We start from the raw sequence: 22,307 nt of genomic DNA, 5'->3' as shown, positions 1-22,307 counted from the left end.
AGGGCTAAATATTATAAATGACAGTCACTAAATTGACCTGATATACACTAGAGATGAAGGTAAATACAATAGCTTTTCTTTTTTTTTTTTTTTCCATGTCAGAGGGGTAATGCACCAATGCTTAACAAGGTTTGAGAGTGGCACATGTCACACAACCGTGAACACCCAGTCATCATGCTTATGAACCAAAAAAGGATCAATGTAATAGTTTTAAAATAATGACAGTGATGTTGGTAATAAACAATGGTGTATATAAGAAGACATCTCTGAGTCTGCTGTACACCTGTAATACCAGCACTTAGGAAGGTGAGGCAGGAAGACCATGATTTCAAGGACAGCTTGGCGGTGAGATGCTAGGAGTTGGAGGGATGGGGGAAGAAAGAGGGAGACAGAACAAGAATAAGGGAGTGAGAAATAGTCTTGTTGGTTGGTGTTAAGTATCAGAAAGACTAAGTTTCTGGTCTGGTTTAGGGGCTGGAGAGATTGTTCAGTGGTTAAGAAAATTGGCTACTTTTGCAAAGCATCTTGGTTCAGTTCCCAGCACCCACATGGCAGCTAACAACCATCTGTAACTCCAGTTCTGAGGAATCTGATGCCCACTTCTGGCCTCTGTGGGAATAGTTATAGCATGCATGAAGGGTCCTTACATACATGCAGGTGAAACACTTCTACATATAAAATAAGAATAAAAGAAATTTTCAAAACTATGTTTAAATGATTCAAAAAATTTGCAAGTCAGCTTTCCATCCAGGTGAATTAAATGTTAGGGAATGGATAGGGTCACATTTAGTTAACTAGCAAGAGACAGGTATTTAGTTGTACCTTCAGCAAAATCTATGTAAGGTTGGGGGGAATTGTCTTTGGTTCTCCAAAGCCTTGAGATATGTGGCAGATGGCCGTCCATCAATTCGCATACTTGGTAAATAAAGAGCCATGCACTGTATTTAAATCATGTCTTGAGAGCCATGACTCCCTGGCTTGAGTTTTCTACTCTTTTGTCTTTAGTCCTGGGTCCAGCTCCACTGTTACAATATCAGGGGCCACTGAGAATGTGGGGAAGCTTTGCAAGGGAGAAGAGCATATTATTAACTAGTGTTTGGTGCCATCTCAGTAGGAAGTGAATTGTATCTTTAATTTGAGAAATCTCACTGATTTGGTAATGTAGGCACTTACAGATTGGACGTGCTAGAGTTGAGGTATACAGTTCAAAAAACATATACTGTCTTTGTCCTGGAGCTCAGGATTCCTACTGGGACCTTTATCTTAGTCTCTGAGTAGAGTATTGACCGAGAGAACCCACAGCTGTTGGAGAGTCATACTATGCAAATGTCCCACTAGTCATTAACAATGGAGTTCCTTTTGACTTCAATAACTACTAGCAGGTAAACAAACAAGGGGAATGTGTATACTCTGATTCTAGTTACTAAAAAGGGTGAATGAGGACAGGGATATGATGGGCATAGTTGTAAAGGACTTTAATCCCAGAAATAGTGAGGTATGTCTCAGTGAGTTGGAGGCTAGCCTGGGATGATCTACACAGGCATTTCAGGCCAGATGGGGCTACACAGTAAGAAAAGAAAAAAAGGAAAGAAAAGAAAAAAATTGAGCTTGGAAAGAAAATAAATTAACTGAAGTAGGGAAAGTAGCCTTAAGGGGAATGTAGGGATACTGGCAGGGTCCACAAAGTGTAGAGACTAGTAAAGCTATGAAAGGTTATAATTAAGAAGTAAATAGAGGAGGGAATAAAGATAAGAGAAAGGACCAAATGCAGAAACAAGAGGGAAAATATATGGATGTGAGGGAAAGTAAAGAACGGCTTATGCTCGACTGTATGGAAAACATGCACGACAATCCCGACACCTAACTCAGAGCCATACAAAGGCATGGGACATACGTGCAAGCGCAGAGATTAAATAATATAAAACAAGTAATAAAAGAAAACTTCAGAGTGAGTTTCCAGTGCAGTTATGTTGATTTGAAAGATGATGTTCTCAGATCCTGGTGGATCTCACAGCCTTCTCTTGGTACTGTGGCTGGGAGGACTTGTGGGAGCTGTAGATCTCTGCGACTTCCCTGTTCCCTGCAGTTCTGGTGTGTGGGGGAGAGAGAGTTGTAAGTCCTTTCCTGGTGCTTCCCTCAGACTCTTGCACCAAGGGCATGGCCTCCTGTGTCCTACACGGCAAGTGTGTGAAGAGCAGCACTTCCCATGCAGGTTTTACTGCTGTCCCAGGGCAGCTCGAGTTGGCCAGAATGGCAGCCACTGGAGAAGATGGCTCCTGGGAGTCTGTCTTAGTTTGTCTCTTAATTGCTGTGACAAAATATTCTGACCAATACCAACTTGGGGAAGAAAGGGTTTATTTATCTTACATCTCCCTGGTCACAGTTCATCAGGGAGCTCAAGGTAGGAACTCAGAGCAGGAACCTGGAGGCAGAAACTGGAGCACAGGCCATGGAAGAATGCTGCTTACTGGCTTGCTCCCCTGCCCCCTGCTCAGCCTGCTTTCTTATGCAACAAAAGTCCACCTGCCCAGGGGTGGCACCACCCACAGTGGGCTGGGCCCACCCATATCACTCATCAAGATGTCCCTCAGACATGGCCACAGGCCAGTCCAATAGAGGAAATTCCTCAATTGAGGCTCCCTCAACCAGGTGTGTCAAGTTGACACTAAAGCTATGCAGCACAGAGTCCATTTTCAGAGCTCCCATTTGCTCTCCTGAAGATATCTCTGTGCTTCATAAGTTGATTTACAGGCTGCCTCTTATAGGAAAAGGACTTATTGTGTGCCTGGTTTCTTTCATGGCATTTCAGTGGCAAGGATTCTAGTCTGCCATCTTACTCACTCTGCCATCTTACTCAGAAACCTGAACTCATGTTTTCTCCCTTCCTAGGATGTGGACTGCATCATAAATAGGTGTGTGGGGGGTACTAGGAATGATGCTTTTGTGTGGTAAGTTTTATTTAGTTTTCAACTGGACTATAATATCTTCCAGGTTTGGGGAATTTAGATGCAGTATTATCTTGACTTTCTGGTCAGAACAAGGGTTTAAGAGCTTAGCAATGATTGAGGATTAGGTAAGAGTCTATGGCAGGGGAAAGGCTTGTGGGGAATTTCAGAATTTGGCTCTGCGATTAGGGATAAGCAGATACAGATGCTATGAGACCCATTGTGATTCAGCACCTTATTCACCCTGAGTACCTGCATCTTGCTCTGTTCTGGACCTAACAGGTGCTTGGTTTATTGGTAAGTCCTCAATGTCTGCTAAGAACACAGACTTGTTCATTGGGAAAATTCTTATATAGTCATGTTGTCTTCTGGGAATAGAAGAAACCCAGTGCTGCTTTGTGGTTGTATTTAAATGTACAAAAACAGGGGCTGGAGAGATGGCTCAGCAGTTAAGAGCACTTCCTGCTCTCCCAGAGGACCCAGGTTCAGTTCCAGCATGCGCATGGCAACCAACAACCATCCATAACTCCAGTTCCAAGGGATCCAATGCCATCTTCTGACTTCCACGGGCATTGCATGACATGGGTGCACTTGCATATATGCAGACAATACACTCACACATAAAATAAAAATAATAAGATACTTAAATTTATAAAAATAATCTCGAATCTGTGGGCTCAATATTTTGGTCCAGGTGTGAAGAACTGATCCATCTTGATCACATGAAGAGTACAGAAAGCAGCTATCATTATGTTCACGCATGTCCGTATGTATATATGTATCCACCAGGCCACATCAAGTGTTTTCCTCATACAGAGACTATGTTAGTATTCGTTTGCTGTTCCTCTCTTCCCAATGGTGGTCCTTTTTCCAAGAGTGCTTGAAAACAGATGCAATCTGAGTCTCCCTGTTGACAACAGGCTTTGAAGATCTTAGACTGTGCCAAATGAGTTTCCCTTTCCACACTTGAGGTGCTTGAAGGAACTAGGAACAGGCTCTGAGCCCTGAATTTCAACCACTTTCCCAGGAACCCACATACATGGAAGTGATTTTTCCATAAGTTCTTTTCTGTTTGAAATCCTAGTCTCGTATTGTCTTAAAACTTGTCACTTTATCATTTCTTAGGAGTTCTAGGTGGTAGACTGGGAGAGTCTCATGCTTGATTTTAGAAGATATTTTACTTCTTAGAGTTAAGACCTTCCCATCATCATATAGAAAGTAAATGTGAGGGGAGCATGAGTGAGTTTCTCACGTCTCCAGTTAGTAGTTTACCCTCTCTCTCTCCCTTCTCAGCATCCTCAGCAGAGTTCAAGTACATCTATGCATTGAAGTGATAGAATTCAGTGGTGGTGCGAGGTCACAGGGTCTGAAGTATAAAGATCATTCTTTTTGCATTTCTAGGAGTCAGACCTGGAGGCTGAGGAAGCCAAAATCAATCCCCAAAGGACAAAGATGGTTCCGAGCTCCTCTTGTGAGAGGGATGCTGGAAGTGTTCGGAGGTAAGAAGAGCTATGATACATGGTGGATTCCAGGGGTGGCAAGGGCTGAATTGGAAAGAGGGTGGTTTGTAGATGTGGATTGTGGGACAAGGAAGAGCCATCACAGTGTACTGGTGGTTTCATCATAGTTCTTTGGAAATGACCATTCAGCCCTACCTTGCTGTAGTTTCCAATGCTTCCCCTAATACTGAGAAGTGAATTTTTTATTGTATTGTGTCCTTTGGTTGCACCAGTGTTATGACTTTTCATTATTCTAGAGTTAACCAAGGTCCAGAGCTCTTGGGGTAAGGAGAAATCACAGTGTCACAAGTCCTTCTCTTCTCAGTGCCTGTCAGCCTATTTCTCTGTTGGGCTTCACGTTGTAAGGTGCATGTTGCTTCTCTGATGTGTGTGCACAGTATGTGTCTGCAGTGCTCTGCCTCTCCTGGGCTACTGAACGAAGTTCTGCCTGTTTGCTGCTCATCTTCTTAGCATTCTGCTAACATTACAAATAAGGCTGTACTCTGTCCATTATAGTATACTCAAGTAATCCTGTTATTCTTCCACAGTTCAAGTGATACCATTTCAAAACAACCATCCCAACATTGCAATCACTGAGGACAAGAGACAGATAAAGTATGAAGATCAGAAAAGAAATTTTGTACAACACGGTGAGAACTGTCATGAAGTTATCCTGGGATACCCAGCCATCCAATAAGGAAAACATTACTGGGAGGTGGATGTGTCTAGAAAAGGTGCCTGGATCCTGGGATTAAGTGATGGAAGCTACTTCTTCAATCCCATACTTCATTCAAATGATGAAAGACACCATAGACCTTTATTTGCTTTTGGTATTAGACAAGATTTAAATTATCAGCCTAAATATGGGTTCTGGGTTATAGAAATGCAGAAAAGGATGACATACAACGCCTTTGAGGAGTGCCCCCTCACCACAGAGTCTTGACGCTCTCTCTGTCTGTTCCTCTCAATCGTGTTGGAGTGTTTCTAGACTACGGGGCTCTCACTCTCTCATTTTATGATGTTTCCAATCATGGGGTTCTCAGCTACAGATTCTCTGTAAACTCCTTTCCTGATAAAGTTTTTCCATATTTTAATCCTATGCGATGCTCAGAGCCAATGTCCATATGCTGGACTCTTGAGGCTTCCCCCATTTCTGCGCAGTGCCTCTGGCCCTAGGGTTTGTCTCGTATCCGTGAGCTTATTGGCATCTCTTTAACCTTCACTCTGCTGTTGCTAGTCTTCCCTTTGAATATCCTTCACTTATAAATAGGATGTATACATTTCCTTGTGTGATGATGTCCTCAATTCCTTGTTTCCTCAGGAGAGAATAATCCATAATTATCCAAATGCCCAGATATTACGGCTGCTTCTTTTTTAAATGTGGTAACATATCCATGAAAACTCTTTACTCTTTTCTCCCTTTCTTCTTTCATTCTTTCCTCTTTCCTTCCTTCCTTCCTTCCTTCCTCCTTCCCTCCTTCCTCCTTCCCTCCTTCCTTCCCTCCTTCCTCCCTCCTTCCTTCCTTCCTTCTTTTTCCTTCCTTCCTTCCTTCCTTCCTTCCTTCCTTCCTCCTTCCTCCTTCCTTCCTTCCTCCTTCCTCTCCTTCCTTCCTTCCTTCCTTCCTTCCTTCCTTCCTTCCTTCCTTCCCTTTCTCTTTCCTTTGTTTTCTTCTATTGTTTTGTGGTTTTAGCAACCAGTTTAGAGGTCTGTACGTACTAAAGATGTGCTCTACCACTAAGTTTCTTACCTTGCCTGCCTAATCCCTATGCCACATTCTTGCTATTGACAGAAGATTAAGGAAAGTTTTTCTACAGCCTTTCCATTTGGTTTGAAAACTCTACGTAGGACTCACTGGTTAAGAAATTCACCCCGGTCATTATGTCTCCTTAACTATGATGCTTCTTCTTCATCATGAATTAAGGGGAAATTATCACAACATTGTACATGCTGGGAGTAGAGACTGCATTGTCCAGAGTATCTAGTGTAAACTTTCCTCTCCATGCATCTGCAGTGTAACTTAAGTAATTTACTTAAACAGTTGTGCTTATGTTCTTATAATTCCCATATGAGTGCTGCATGTCTACCTTAGGTCAGTGTAAGAAAACACAATCACAAAATATAAGGCATTCATTGATATGTCTCAGAAGTATTCATTCTGTTAATTACTGACATATGCTGTATCTGTGTCCCATGAGACAGTGGGAAAATTCGGGAACTACGGTTGACTTGACTGAAGCCTTGTTATTAATCCATTGATCACTGCTCTAACAAGACTATTCTAGTTTTGTCATAAATGTCTTTGTATATTATGTTTTTTGTTTTTCCCATTTATTTTCTGGGATGGTAATTTAATGCTACATACTATTTATTATCAAGTTAATAAATTCTTTGATACTCAGATTATAATGCATAATGATGATAATGAACTTACCTTGTGTTGCAAAATGTAAACAACACAATATAATTTAAAGAAGTTGTATTGTTTCTAGTACATAAGTAGTAATCAAATATGGCATTTACTAATTTTGAGTTCCTTCTCTCTGTCATTAAAATAAATGGTTATCAAGACTTGTGTATCAGAGGCGTGGATGATAGCTCATTTCTGCAGTTGTGGTACTAGGGAGGCTGTGGCAGGAGAATTTCTATGAGTTTGAACTGGATCACAGAGTAAAACCATCTCAAAGATAATAAATGAAAAGAATAAACAAATGCAGGAAAAATGGATATCTATCAGTTTAGTTTTAAAAACATTACCCTACTTTGTTTTTAGAAATTAATTGTGGGACTGGAGAGATGACTCAGTGGTTAAGAGCACTGACTGCTCTTGCAGAGGACCTGGCTTTGATTCCTAGCACCCACATGGCGGCTACAAACCATCCCTAACTTCAGTTCCAGGGGATCTAATGCTCTCTTCTGACCTCTGCCAATATTGTACAACACAGGTACACTTACACACATGCAGACAATACACTCATACACATAAAATAAAAATAATAATTAAGGCCGGATGTGGTGGTGCACGCCTTTAATCCCAGCACTTGGGAGGCAGAGGCAGGCAGATCTCTGTGGGTTCAAGGCCAGCCTGGTCTACATAGCAAGTTCCAGGACAGTTGGGGCTACAGGGAGATCCTGTCTCAAAAAGACCAAAAAAAAAAATTTTTTTTTTAATTAATTGCATTACAGAATCCCCAATTTTTACTTTAAAAATTTGTATGTAAATGGTTTTGTTTCTTTTATTGTTTCAAAGTTTTAACCTCACAGATAACTACTCTTCTTTTATTTCAATATTTTTTGAAAAATTCTGTTTCATGGGAAACCATTCCCTTTGTTTTAAAATATGTAATATACAATTGTGTATTATGCACAGTGTACATTTAGAAACATTTGTGGGATTTCTCAAGAACAGAATTGTAAAGTGCTGTCGTTGCCTGGTTACCTTCAGTCTTTTCACTGAGATTATGGACAGGAAAGACAAAGATTGGCTTCCTTCATCAAGACAAGAGGGGAATTATGAACAGGATCAAGGCAGGGATCAAGAAATGCTCATGTGTTTGAACATTATTATTTCCAGTGCTTCCCCAAGAGTTCTGAACTAGTGTAGAAAATGGGCATTTAATTAGATAGTATCTGTTCTCCACAGTTCTTGTCCTTAGGATTTCTCAAGTTCTTCCTCTTTGGGTGACCTTTAAGACAACATATTCCAAAATGAATAACTTCAGTGTATGTGTGCGTGTGTGTGTGTGTGCCCATCTGCCTGTGCGTGTTCGCATTTGCATGTACCCCTTCCCAAGCTCTTATCCATGGAGACTTTGGGAAACACAGAAATTTTCTGTCACTCCATGCCATGCTCACTGAAGCAGTCATTGAGAACAGTCTGGGGTGTCTTCAGTTATTAAGAAGTGACTCTTGGAAGCTAGAGAGATGGCTCAGAGCTTAAGCATATATATACTGTTCTTCAGAGGACCTGGGTTTAGTTCCCACCACCCACATCAGGTTACTCACACTGCCTGGAACCCAAGTTCCAGGGGAGCTGATGCTGTCTTCAGGTCTCTAAGGATACTTGCACACATAGCATACACACAAAGACACACCTAAAGCATACACACAAAGACACACCTAAATAAAGATAAATCTTTAAAGAATAAGTGATTCTTCAGAAACATGTTTCTTTGCATTTAGTGAAAATGCATAGTCCTCTAGTTCAGCACAAAATACTTACTTATAACCAGCTACATTTTCCTGCTCCAGGACCTGCGACGGACCAGCCCAGACCGGGGCAGTTCAGTCCAACGGGAACAGGGTCGTCGAGACGGTGGACAAGGAGTCGGCGAGTGACAAACAGACACACAAGTACTTGGTGAAAGTCTGAGTGTAATTTTTGCAGTTGCAAGGTTTGAGATCTATACAGCAAAGATTACAAAAACCGCAGAACAGCCATGCTAAGATTTACAATTCCAGAGATGAAAGTAAAACAATTTTGCCAACACATTTCCTTATCTTATGAACCTGATACTAGACAGTAAATTCCTGCTTTACTGTGGTTTTTACTGCCAGCCTTTCTCACACACTTAGGATTCTGCTCGGCTTTGTAGTTCCAGGTCAGAATGACCTTAACCCACCAAGCACTTTCAACACCAGCTGTGCCTGATATTACTTTTTAAACTATTTGATAATATTCCTTGCTTATTTGTAGTGGGCCATAGGGCTTCTAAGTTATTTTTTAACTCCATAGGTCCCAAAAAGGCCATCCCGTGTTAGGGATCCATGAAACCATCCTTCTCTCCTACCAATTTTCAAATACTTTCTATATTTGCCCTTTAATGCTCTCTTACTGATTTTTTGTCAAAAGACACCAAGGTGGTCTTGATCTTACCAATTTATCCATAAATTGTAATGAATACCAAGAAACCCTTCTTCTATCTATTTTTATTCATCTATGTCTCTCTTCCAGAAATCTGTTATTCCCTGGACTTTCCAGCATTAATTCTGCTTAACTACTTCTTACTGCATCTAAAATAGCTTTCATTAATAGTGGTACATCTGGACTAGGATGATTAAAGGATTTTCAATAAAGGCGGTGACAGTGGTGCCAAGGACACCAGGTGCTTTCCGGGCCCCCAGAAAGCCCAAGATACAGTGACAGTTAGAAAGATGATAGCAAGTAAAAGCATGCCAAGTACGCTGCATGTTTTTAGCATAGCCAATTCCAAGAGGCAACCTTCCTTGAAGTTCCAGCCTCAACCCACAGAGGATCTCACGCGGGCTTCATTGGAGATGGCATGGCAAGGACCCACACCTACTCTGTCCAGCTAGTAGACCCTCGTCATGCCACCCACATCCCTGCCTTGGCCCGAGGCCCCCTCCTGATTGTACTGTCTGAGACCTCTAGAGTACCCTGATAAGTATATCTGTCATCACTCATCAAAGAAGCTACTTTTTGCAACAGATGGAGACTACTGCATAGTTCCACAACTGGTCAGACACAGAGAATAAGTGTCTGTGAGATACCCAATCCTAAGTGACACATCTACAATGACACCTCTACGCTTAATCCTCACAGAACATGCTGGAACAGGGTGTAGAGAGAATACTAATGCATCTCTCAACTCTCACCAGCAAAAATTCCTCAGGCAACAGAGTGTGATGCACACAGAAGGCCACAACTGGCCAAAGTGTAGAGAATAAAAGACTGCAGAGTGTGTGTCCCTGGATAGGACTCATATTAAACTTCACCCACCCAGGGCTCAGGGACCATTGTGGAAGAGGGGGAAGAAACATTGCAAGAGCCATGGAAAGTGGGTGAACAAAAGAAAACAGAATCTTTCCGGTTTCTGGGAACTTGCTAGTGTAAACTTACAACAGTGACACCATGCACAAGATCCATCTAAAGTCAACCCAGACAAAAATAGAGCATAAAACTGGGGAAATAGCGGGAGGCCCCAAACATAGCTGAGGAACTATTGGCAGCTGATCACTTGCTGGGTGAGGGAGAGTTGATCTTCTTTAAGGGAGAGACTCTAGATAGGCTGACTTGACTCCAGTGCATGAATTCACATCGAGGGACACAAACTTGCCTCAGTAGACTTTAACATATATGAAAGCATGCATGAAATCTGGGGGCAGAGCTATGGGGCAGTGCGGATAGGGAAGGGGGTCTAAATATGATTAAGATGTATTGTATGAAGTGCATAAAAATATATGTTGAAAAAACCTAGTTATGATGTGTACTAGTTTGTTTCTCCATTGCTGTGACAAAACACTCTGACCAATACCAACTTGAGGGGAAAGTATTTATTTATCTTACATCTCCCAGGTCACAGTTCATCAGGGAGCCCAAGGTAGAAACTCAGGGTAGGAACCTGGAGTCAGGAGCTGGAGCACAGGCCATGGAAGATCGCTGCTTATTGACTTGCTCCCCTGGTCCCTGCTCAGCCTTGGGCCCACCTGCCAAAGGGTGGCATAACCAATAGTGGGATGGGCCCTCCCACATCACTCGTCAATCAGAAGATGCCCCACAGACATGGTCACAGGCCAGTCATATGGAGGCAATTCCCCAATTGAGGCTCCCTCAACCCAGGTGTGTCAAGTTGACACTAAAGCTGTCCAGCACATGATGAAATAAGGATCCTGGTCACACAAATGAAGACACCCCTGAAATCAGTTGGAGCCCATGATGCTGCTGCTTTATTTATGTAACGTGTGAAAGGCTGATGACACGTTCAGAACTCAAAATGTGCAGTGGACAGAACTCAGGATTCCTGTCTGCCTACGTGTTAGTTCCACGGCTTTCTTCTCATCACTGCAGAAACCCTGAGTATCAACTGTGCCATTTATCCATTTGGTGCTGGGTTGCTGATAGGGCACACATGCACACACTGGGAGGTTTAGTAGAGCATAAGAAATGACCTTCACCCTGCACGATTATCCATGGACACCTAGCAGAAACTTGATGGCATCACCAATTGATCACAAGTTTATCCATCTGGGATCTGAGATCATCTTTGTTGAAGACCATATTTGTTTTCATTGGCACAGTGGTCCAGTGACCATTCAGCTGCTTGAGGAGGATGCTGGGCATCCTCTTCATCGTGATTCCTAATCCCTCAATGGTGTCCAATGCTGTGTCAGTTTTTTGCCCTAGCTCTAGTCTTCTCTGCTGTGCCTCTACTGAGCCCTGTCCCACCCAGCTCTGGTGATTTTAATTTGTCTCCTTGGGAAAGAAGTGAGCTTCTTTTCTTTTTCAGCATGCTTTGCCACTGAGACCATTTCAGTACCTTCCTATACCAATTCTTATGCTGCATACATAAACAACAGGGATTCCTTTGAAGGAACTGTGTCTCATAAATCTGTAATCTGACAAACAAAAATCTGCCATGCAGCTGTGGAGATGGTCAGTGGGTAATGCACTTGTTACACAAGCTTGCAGATCTGAGTTTGTATCATCAGATCACACATAAAGCTGGGAGTGTAATATGGGTCTGTAACACCAGCACTCCTATGGCATGATGGGAGACAGAGACAGGAGAAGATTGTAGACTAGCTAGCTGTGATTACACAGTGAACAAAAGAGGCCCCGTCTCAAGGTAGAAGGTGAAGGCTGACACCCCAGTTTGGCCTCTGACCTCCAATGTATACCATGACATGTACGGACCCACACTTAAACATACAAATGTGCACATACACAACACACACACACACACACACACACACAAATATAACAAATCTGTGGGGAATGCTGAGAGGGACTGATGCCTTAGTTCTAAATTACAAGCAGTCTGGAAGCAGACTTCACTCATTTGAGGTGTGGGGAATTTCTGTCATTTTTCTCTTAAGGCCTTCATTTGATAACATAAATGAACTTGTTTATTGATATTTATCTGTTTTACTCAAAATCTGCTGGCTTAAATATAACTCTCATTTTAAAATACCTTCAAGGCAACATTTAGACTAGCATTTGGGATATCTCATGGCACAGACAAAACTGACACACAAAAATAATCAATACAGTTTCACTCATTGTGAACTTAGTCAACTTGCGCACCCATAAACACTTTTTTAGGTACTGAGAATTGAACCTTCATGAGGCCAGGACTCTCGCTTTGAGTTATACCTCAGTCTTGTTTTTACTTTTTATTTTGAAACAGGGTCTCACTATATTGCTCAGGCTGGGCTTGAACTGACTTGGTAGTTCAGGCAGGCTTTCAGTTTATAATACTCCAGTCTCAGCCTTGAAAGCAGCTGGAATTTTAGGCCATGATGCCTACCATCCATAAACCTGTTAGATCACATTTAATCTCTGAATAAAGACAGTAAGGAGGTCACACTCCCACTCCTGTGATACAGTGTTCCTGGCCAGAGTCAGCACATTTGACCCTTTCCCGGGAGATTCAAAGTCATTGAGTAAAGCTTGCTCTTCTTGTGATCTTATGACTTAACTGCATAAAATAGCAAGCATCAATACTGACCTATAGTGACATAAGTACAATACATATATATGTTATATATAGGGAAAATGGAGATAATGAAAACATTCATAACAAAATGGGCACTCATGACATTTACAATTCTCGTTTCTGCATTCGCCTTTCCTCTAATATTTAATTCTGGATTGTTGTTGATGTCCAGCCCTGATTATTTGTAACCTTGCCCTGTTTAGTTCAGAAATAAAGATGCCAAAGATAAGAGACATTTGTTCCCTCACTGTCTCCAGCACAACACGGTGGAGCAATGGGGTGGGGGTGGGGGTGTCTCCCTGGCAGGGGCAGCAGCCTCATGTGAAGCCCACGATGTCGTACTCTGTTCCTGGGCTGGAAGGACCTTATTGCTTCACCCAGGAAGACACATATAGAGATGTTCACCCAGTGTCTTGAGCCATCTCATGATTTTCTCCTAAAGATGAAGAGTAAACCCAAGACACAGAGGAGAGCCAGGTGTTGGAATTGCTCCCCAAACCGGTAGCCCCTGGCCTGGCTTTGCAGAACAGGTGCTGCTACCATTGCCTCTACTTGTGACTCCACATCAGGGCAGCTGGAGAGTGAAGGACACAAAGAAAAGGGTGAGTTGAAGGCCAGAGAAACTGCTGGTAGCTAGTTCTCACTAACCACCAGAGACTGGACATGTTCGGGTGCCACTCTCCATGGTCGCAGTGATGCCCATCTGTCGGGGGAGGTGGTAAGAACTGTCCAGTGAACACCTGAGACTTCTGAGGGCACCTGTGACATGGCAGATGAGAATCAGCACACTGTCATAGTTGTGGAGCAAACGAGGTCATATTTAGCACCAAAAATGGCCTCGTGACCCACATGGAAAGACTCTAAAATTTTAAGAGTTTGTTAAAAATAACCAATGGGCCAAGCACAGTGGCACACACCTCTAATCACAGCACTTGGGAGATGGAGGCAGAACTTTATAATTTCAAATTCAGTCTCAGTTGCACAGTGAGTTCAACACCAGCCTGGGGTACATAAGACCTGTCTCAAAACAACAACAACAGAAAAAGAAGCAAACAAAAATATCTACGTGATATAATAGCATATGATTACTACTTCCTCATCTACAATGAAGGCTTTTTATCTCATAACATAGAGGTAGTACGAACTTTTTTTCAAGTCTCCAGTATTCTTTTTTTAATTTTATTTATTATTTTTTAATTTTACGTGTATGTGTATATTGCCTGCATGTAGGTAAGTGCACCTGTGTCGTGCAATGTGCACGGAGGTCAGAAGAGGCTGTCGAATCCCCTGGAACTGGAGTTAAGGACAGTTGTTAGCTGCCATGTGGGTGCTGGGATTCGAACCCGGGTCTTCTGCAAGAACAGCTAGTGTTCTTAACTGCCGAGCCATGTCTCCAGTGTTCTTAAGCACAGCTGAAAATGCAAAGTATCTATAATGGTTAATTCTATTAATATGTATCAAATTGCTTAGGCCACTCTACCCAAATATTTGACCAGATATCTAGTTCAGTTATAAAGCTATATGTATTTTTAATTAACATTATTTTGTGTGTGGGCATGTGTGATGAGTTCAGGGACAAGTGGCCAGAGTTGGTTCGCTCTTTCTACCATGTGGGTTCTGGGTAATCAGCTCAGATCATCAGGTTTGATGGCAAGTGAGCTTACCTCCTAAGCCATCTTGATGGCAGTAAAGATACCTTTTTGAATGAGATTAACATTTAAGCCAAAAAACTTCCATTGTTGTGAGGTGCTTTCCCAGAGAAGACCTATCCAACAAAATTTTGGCGAGTAAAAGTCTTTTATTAGCTGGCTATTAGCACTACCCAAGGGAGTAGACCTGAGCCATCTCTAGGGTAAGTTGTTGTACAGAGAAACCATAACCAGGGATGAAAAGTTTAAGTTCCCAAGCTTACAGGTACAAAGCCCCCTTAACAATTTCTATTCTATTAAGCAACAATTACTATTTTGCAGAAGCAAGCCAAGCATAACCTACAGAAGCCATAATCTGCAGTTAGCAGGTGCTCTCCAGGACATGCTGACCTGTTCCCAAGACAACCGGGGTTCTGATGATGTGTGTTCCCATACCCTGGGCCAACTGCCTGATAATTTCAGAAGCTAGAGTCAGCCTAAACTTTGACATGGCATAGCTATGGTCAAGAATGTGTCTTGTTACATTCCTTACTGGTTCTATGGGCATGAATCAAATCCTAGACTCATCTAGGAGACTATATTGTTCTCTTGGGACCATGATTTTCAGCACATTCAATCGTTGTCTTGTATAATTAGTCAGGCAATTAATCAGACAAGGTCTGACTGTCAGGGCCATGAGTAGGAGTACTAGAGGCCCAGCTTTTGCCTATTATAACCAATTTGGTTAGGGTCTCTCTTGAGGGTCTGTTCTTTTTACTGACTCTGAGGTTGAGGGTCGAGGTCCTGTAAAACCTTATACAGGGCTGATCTAGGAAGATCACCTGGTAATGAGTCATTAGGACATTTGACATCCATCTCTCTGGAGTTCTCAGGAAGGCTTCAACTGAGTAAAGAGTGGTTAAGGGAAGTTCTTACCAAAGACAGCTTACTAGTTTCCTTTATATGTTGGCCATTCAGTTGATACATGATCTAGGAGATATGTAGGCTGTTTCCATGGCTCCAAGGTTTGGGTTAGCACTCCCTTGGCAATGTCCCCAGCCTTATCCACAAACAAGTAGAATGGCTTGGTAACACCTGGGAGAGAACAAGGCTCCTTGTTCAGTCTCAGTCCATTTTAGGGTTGGTTTCCTTACAGGCTGGCGTACAGAGGTTTTGTTACTTTAGCAAATCCAAAAATCCATGGGCAACAATAGCTGATTGCTTCCAGGAATTCCCTTACTTGCCAGACCCAAGGGGTTATTCTCAGTCCATACATAATGGAACAGTTGTCGCAGGTCCTGTAAATAGCTTGAAGGCTGGGTATCTTTGTTAACAGTTTGTGAAGGAGATAGTCTTTAGACAAGGGGAAAGCACCGGAATCCTACCTGGGGTGAGATCTGAGCCTAGAGAAAGACTTGTCTTCATCTTCCCCAAAGAGGCGGCGGCCCTCATCCTTTCAGTGTCTCCTTTTAGCCTTTTGCTGCTGTTGTTGCCTCCTCTAGGCTTTCTGTCATCTATCTTTTTGAAAGTTGCTATCATTGTCCTGGCTAATTTGGTAATTTTTAATAACTGTGGCCTATTTATGTCTTCAAAAACGTTTTTGTAACTTTTTCTAATATCTGGGGACGATTGGGTGACAAAGGGCAATATTTATGGCCTGCTGGCTTTCTGGAGCATCTAGATAAGCCTCTCTTGAGTTGCTTCAGGAACCCAGCAGGTGATTCTTGAGGTTTCTGAACCACCTCACTCACCTTAGAAAGATTTTTAGTAGTGGTCTTTATTCCCCCTAGAAGGACTTTGCGAAAGTTGTCCAGATCCCCGTTACCTTGTCAGAACTGAGGTCTTAGGTCTGTCAGAGGGTGTGTGGTTTTTTGTTTTTTTTTTAGTTACACAGATCACTAGTATGAAAAGGGAACAAACTCCGTCGTTTGTTGCCCAGGTTAGGTCCCATCAGGTTCCATCAGTAGTGCCTCCCTCAGAAAGAAGGAGTGGTACCTCAGTGAGAGCCTGCTCCACCCCTCCACTAGCCCAGCCTCAGCTTGAGGCTGTCTGGCCAGTCTACAGGCAGAGCTGTCTTGCTCAGCTCCAGCCGGGACCGCCCACAGACAGAACCATTCTGCCCTGAGGGTCTGCAAGTGGAAGAGACCAGATCCCCTTATGCTGCCAGGGAAAATCACCTTCCTCTGGCGAGCCACACAGTGGGCAAAATGATCCCCCCTGTGGGGCCATAGCCTTCTGCTCTGCTCCTTCCTTCCTCCCCATCTCCTCTGTCTGGCGGTGGTTTTCTGGGTGCTTTGGGCACCAAGCAGCCGCCTGAGTACCAGTCCGGGTGATGCGGGAAGGGCCAGACTCATGCACTCTGCGTTGGGTGCCAGGCGACCCGCTGCACAAAGCTGGGTCCCATGCCCCGCCATGTCCTTCCCTGCCCAGACTTAGGCCAGTGGAGGAAGCAGCAGCTCCTCTTTTTTTCTGCGCGGTGCCCAATTTCTGCGGCAACCCAGAGCTGGATGAATCAAAACTGCCTCTAACATACTTAAACACACACTTCAGAGGGGTCAACTCACTTCCCCTGGTAGATGACAGATTGACACAAACAGACAACAAACAAGACCAGCACACACATAACAACAACGCGCTCACACGAGGGCCATCACACCGAAAATTCACTCAGGTTAGTTCCAGAGGGCAGCCAGCAACGTCTTGCTGACTCCCTGAACACTGGATCAGTGGCAGCATCCTGCCTCCCCTCTAAGTGTCTTTCGGAGGGCGGCCCAGACTCTAACTCACCTCACCTCCAGAGGCTTCCAGAAGCAGGTGACTTTCTTCAAAAATCTTTGTGGGTGGGGATATCAAAAACTGCCAGAACAGCAGGGCCGTAGGGGGCAGAAATCCTGAGGCCTTGGAACATCTCAAGGGATACCCCCTCTAGGAGTCTGCCCAGACCTGCACTTCTTCCCTGCTCTAGTCCCCCAGGGTCTGAGGTCTAATTCTCTGGGATCTCAGTGGGACCTTAAAAATTTCGTGAGGCGCTTCACCAGAGAAGACTACTCAAAGCTTTGCAGAATGAAAGTCTTGCTGGCCAGCGGCTGCACAAGGGTGTTGGAACCCCAGTGTGTAGCCCTTAGTCATCTCTAGTGTAAGCTTTTCTACAGAGAAACCATAACGAGGGGTGAAACATTTAAGTGCCTAAGCTCACAGGTGCAAAGCCCACCTAACAATTTCTATTCTATTAAGTAACAATTGTTCTTCTTCAGAAGCAAGCCAAGCATAACCTACAGAAGCCATAAATCTGTAGTTAGTAGGTATACTCCAGGACATGCAAACCTGTTCCCATACCCTGGGCCAACTGCCTGATAATTTCAGAGACTAGAGTCCGCCCAGACTTTACATGGTACAGTGATGGTCATGAAGGTGCCCTATTACATCATTAAAGAAGATTACCTTACACAATGTTGTGGCTTTCATCATCAAATAGGATTTTCTGGCCCTGATGTCAGGTGGCTATGGTCCTAGTTGCTTGAACCAAAGAGTTGGAGAGCAGACTGGGCAGCTTAGGGCAACTCCAGCTCTAATATGGGGTGGGAGAGTGGCAGAGGAAGAGGTAAGGGGAGAGGGAGAAAGAGAGAGAGAGAGAGAGAGAGAGAGAGAGAGAGAGAGAGAGAGCAGGAAAGGGAGTCGAGGGAGAGTACAAAGAATAATTTATGACCGTGCCTTTAAACTTGAGAAGCAGCATCAACCCTTTCAGTTTCAGTCTGCTGACCCATCTGTTGGACTCCCCAGTTTTTACAACTGCATTAGACTTTTTGTTATTTTTGTTTTGTCTGAGAGGTCTCACTATGTAACCCAAGCTCTGGCCTTGAAGTCTCTAACCTCCTATCACAGCCTTCACTGTGATGGGATTTCAGCTCTTTCTTGGGCCTACAGCCTCTTAGCCCACTTTGTAGACTTTGGAATCATCAGCATCCATGATCATGTTTTGTTCTCTTTGAAACAGAGTCTCTGCTATGATATCCCCACTGGTATTGAACTGACTATCTTACCTCAGTCGGCTGAGTGCTGGGATCACAGGACTATGCCACAATACCTGACTGCCAGCATCCATTAGCATGGGACCCTTACTTTCATGTTTTTCTACATCTATTGACAACTTACTGGTTCTATTGCTGTGGAGACCCTAATACAGGGGTTAATTCAGGATATAAATGAGATGTATCAATGCTCAGGTCTATATAAATGTATGACACATGCAGGGGAATGAAAGCTCAGTGAATGACTGTTCCTGTGTGGTGCACAGCAGGGGTCCAAGTATTAATCACCTTAAACCAAAAATCCATTTGCATTCAGTGCTTTTTTACCAGCTGTCAATGTAAAAAATACAAGTCTCACTTCAAAAGGATAAAAGATAGTTTATTCTAAACTCAAATATGAGTGACCGTGTCCCTGGAACACAGATACAGGTTACCCCAAATTGGGTGTTCCAATGTGGGAAGAGTGTATCATGAAGTTTTCATAACAGCAGGACAAAAGAGGTCATATATGAGACACTTTTCAAGTACACTGTTGGAAATATCAAACAGGCAGTTTGTAGAAAAGTGGGGAAATCTCAGTTACATGTCACATTTGCAGTCTGATTACATTCTTGGTCTTTGGGTTGGTGGAAGCCGAGTGTCTGTCTGAATATCCCAAAGCATTTACTTAATAGTAACTCAAATGTTAGATCACATGCTGAGGTTGGTAATAAGTGACAGTTAAGGGTCCAAAGATGGGCCGAGATAATTTGGCTCTGGACTTGCAACATTCCAACCTTTTCACAGTGCTAATGTTCTAATCAGCTAATCAGACTGACAGAAGGTTTACTGTGAGGTGTGGTGGGTTTAATTCCTAGGGTGGCAAAGACCAAACAAAGACAATAACAGCAAAAGCCTATGATCCCAGCACTGGGAGGGAGGAAGATCCTGCATTCAAGGCTACATAGTGAGGCCCTATCTCAAACCAAAGAACAACAGTCAAAGAGGATCTGGTGAGATGACTTAGTGTATAAGAAACCTATCTGACACATAAGCTTGATGGGCTTAGTTAGAATCTTAGAATCTACATAAAGGTGGAAGGAGATCCAACCCTCAAAAGATGTCCTCAGACCTCCACAGTAATGAAGTGCCCTTCCTCCCTGCTCCCATCTTATAGATGCACAATAATAATGAAACCTTTTAAAACAGCAGCTCCCTGTTTTAAAAAAGAAACCCATGTCACTTGGTAATAGATATGAAACAATAAGAAACAATATTGTAGAGGATCTTTACTGTACTTCATGAAACCTAAGAGTTGGGGGCGGGGCTGCGGGAGTAGGGGTGGGTCTTCTCCATTACTTTCCTTAAACATTTTTTGTACTACCCCCCCCCCATGTCTTTTAAGGACAATAGCACTTGGCTCACTAAGATACAATAGACTTCTCTGGACTTTGTTGATGTAGAGGCTTGAGGAGGGTGTAGTCTGTTCCCAGAATGCTGTGAAGACCAGACAAGCTGTCTTTGGAATGACAGGGCAGGTGTTGTCCACCCTTTTATGTTTCTAAATACATCAAAGGGGGTCTGTTCCTGGGCAGTCTCCCAGTCTCTGTGGCCTTAGGTGAGCTGCATTGACTTTCTCACCATTATGATGGGAAAATTCCTGATTGCTTTGTACTGCTTGTGCACTTATCATATGAAAACTCTGTGTGAACTTCAAACACTGAACTTCCAGTAAAAGCTATCAAGTGGGCAGTAACAGTGCCCTTGAGCAGACAAATGCCAAGGATCCCCTGGCTTAATTGCCCAGTTTAATCTTGGAATCGGTTGGGGGGGTTACTGGCTGGCTACAATTTTTGATTTATTTTTTATTTTGCTTTTTTAAATTTCATTTATTATTTTTTATTTTTATTTTATGTGTATGCATGTATTGCCTGCATGTAGGTAAGTGCACCCGTGTCATGCAATGCCCATGGAGGACAGAGAGGCTGTCAGATCCCCTGGGACTGGAGTTACAACAGTTGTTAGCTGCCATGTGGGTGCTGGGATTCGAACCCGGGCCTTCTGCAAGACCAGTCAGTGCTCTTAACTGCTGAGCCATCTCTCCATCCCTATTTTTTATTTTTTAGAAAGGATCTCTCCTACATCTCAGGCTGGCCTGGCTTCAGACATACACATGGAGTTGATGATGGCCTTGAACTTCTGAGCCTCCTGCCTCTACCTCCCAAGTGTTGGAACTACAGGCAAAACCACCAGACCTGGTTTTATGCTGTGCTGAGGATCCAACGCAGGGCTTCCCCATGCCAGGCTAGCTAACAACTGAGCCCCATTTCAGGTCTTGGCATTTTCTAATACAGGGAATGCTAACTGAACCTGAAGGGCTTTTTTTTTTTTTTCTTTAATATTTTTATTGAATTTTTATGCCTTTTTGTACAATAGCTCTTCCGAGGGAGCCTTTAATAGAGATTCCAATTCACCTAAGGCTCTCCTGAGGAGGTCTGCTGCTAAGGGAGGATCTAGAAAGAAGGCTTGGGTGGAAGGCTGGACCAGCACAGATACTGCCAGGAAAAAGACCCAGCCTAGACAGCAATCGAATGCATAACGTGGGGACGACAGCAGCGGGCTGGCTGATGGAGAGTTTTTACAGCTTACTAGTTTGTTATAAATGGAATCATGTGCCGTATCTGTATTTCTCCAGGTGCAACAGGTGCAGGCTGGGTGGGATATCCTGCCTGTGTGGCATCTCCTCTGATCTTTCTGCCCTGTGAGGGTCGCAGTCCAGCTTCGGGAGACTTGCAATTCTCTGTCACTGAGCTTCTTTATTCTCCCCTTTGGGACACATCTGCAGCCAGGGCAAAATCCAGCCCGGAGCTGAGGCTCCAGAGGAGCACGGGGAGACTCTTCACTAGGGCACCTTTTCTGACTGAAGAAGTGACAGGACAGGTTACCCTCTCTCCAGACAAAGGCAGGGCTGAGCCAAAAGGGGCTCCCTCCGGAAGGAAGCGCCGGATTGGTCCGTAGTTCTGCAGTTCCTCTTTCTCAAAACCTCAAAATTTAACTTTCGTTTCTGGTCTCGCGCTGCAGAGGGAAACCTTTGATCCGACCTAGAGGAGCTGAGCCTCTACACCTGCCTTTTCTCCCGGATTTATAGCTTCTCTCTTGGTGTCTGAAGGTATGTGGAGCAATTTGCAGAGAGCAGAGTGTAAGTTTAATTTGTATCTGAAAAAGGGAAGGAGGGGGAGGGGCTTCCGGCTTACTGCTGGGTCCTCTAGGCAGAGGTTGGGTGAGGGGCTATCCTGAAAGAGGACGGGTTTAAAGATTGAGAGTTCCAGTTATTTCTCCAGACCAAGTCTTTTCTGTTCTCTCCTAATCTATAATTTAGAATTGCACCTTGATGAAGACATCCAGAGACCTGTCTTCCGGGACAGACAGTCTGTTCCCCGACAGGACGACCCAGCCAGAGTCTCTGGACTTTGAAAAGCAACAGTATAAAGCCTGTTCGTGAAATAACCAGCGCTTTCCCTTGGCTGGGTTTACACGCCCTGACACAGTTGTCTCTCTAATTACTGAGCCTATTCCACAGCCCCAATTCAGACTGGTGTTTTAAAAATCACCATCCTGGCTCTTCCTTCCTCTTCCTTGGGGCCTGTCTGCCCTGAGCTGAGCCGAGGGATGAAATTCCAACTAGCCAGAATGCTGAAGCAGGAGGATCACAAGTTCAAGACCTGCCTGGGCAATTTTATGATATTCTATGTCAAAATACAAAATAGAAATTAT

General features: G+C 43.6%; 1 protein-coding gene and 1 non-coding gene across 2 annotated transcripts in view; one reads left to right on the top strand and one right to left on the bottom strand.

Moving 5' to 3' along the window:
* LOC103732120 overlaps positions 1–22,307 on the top strand; it is a 37,232-nt gene that overhangs the window by 5,026 nt on the left and 9,899 nt on the right. Inside the window, 4 exon segments of the mRNA XM_029562278.1 lie at positions 4,309–4,444; positions 4,702–4,728; positions 4,993–5,373; positions 5,376–5,604. Coding sequence (XP_029418138.1) covers positions 4,309–4,444; positions 4,702–4,728; positions 4,993–5,373; positions 5,376–5,604 — 773 coding nt within the window.
* LOC115069933 lies at positions 97–197 on the bottom strand. The gene has a single exon (XR_003849169.1). It is a non-coding gene; the product is annotated as a small nucleolar RNA U13 (small nucleolar RNA).

The sequence above is a fragment of the Nannospalax galili genome, unplaced genomic scaffold (assembly GCF_000622305.1).
Source record: "Nannospalax galili isolate Female #2095 unplaced genomic scaffold, S.galili_v1.0 scaffold635, whole genome shotgun sequence".
Classification (NCBI taxonomy): Eukaryota; Metazoa; Chordata; class Mammalia; order Rodentia; family Spalacidae; genus Nannospalax; species Nannospalax galili.
This window is presented reverse-complemented; position numbering and strand designations above follow the sequence as displayed.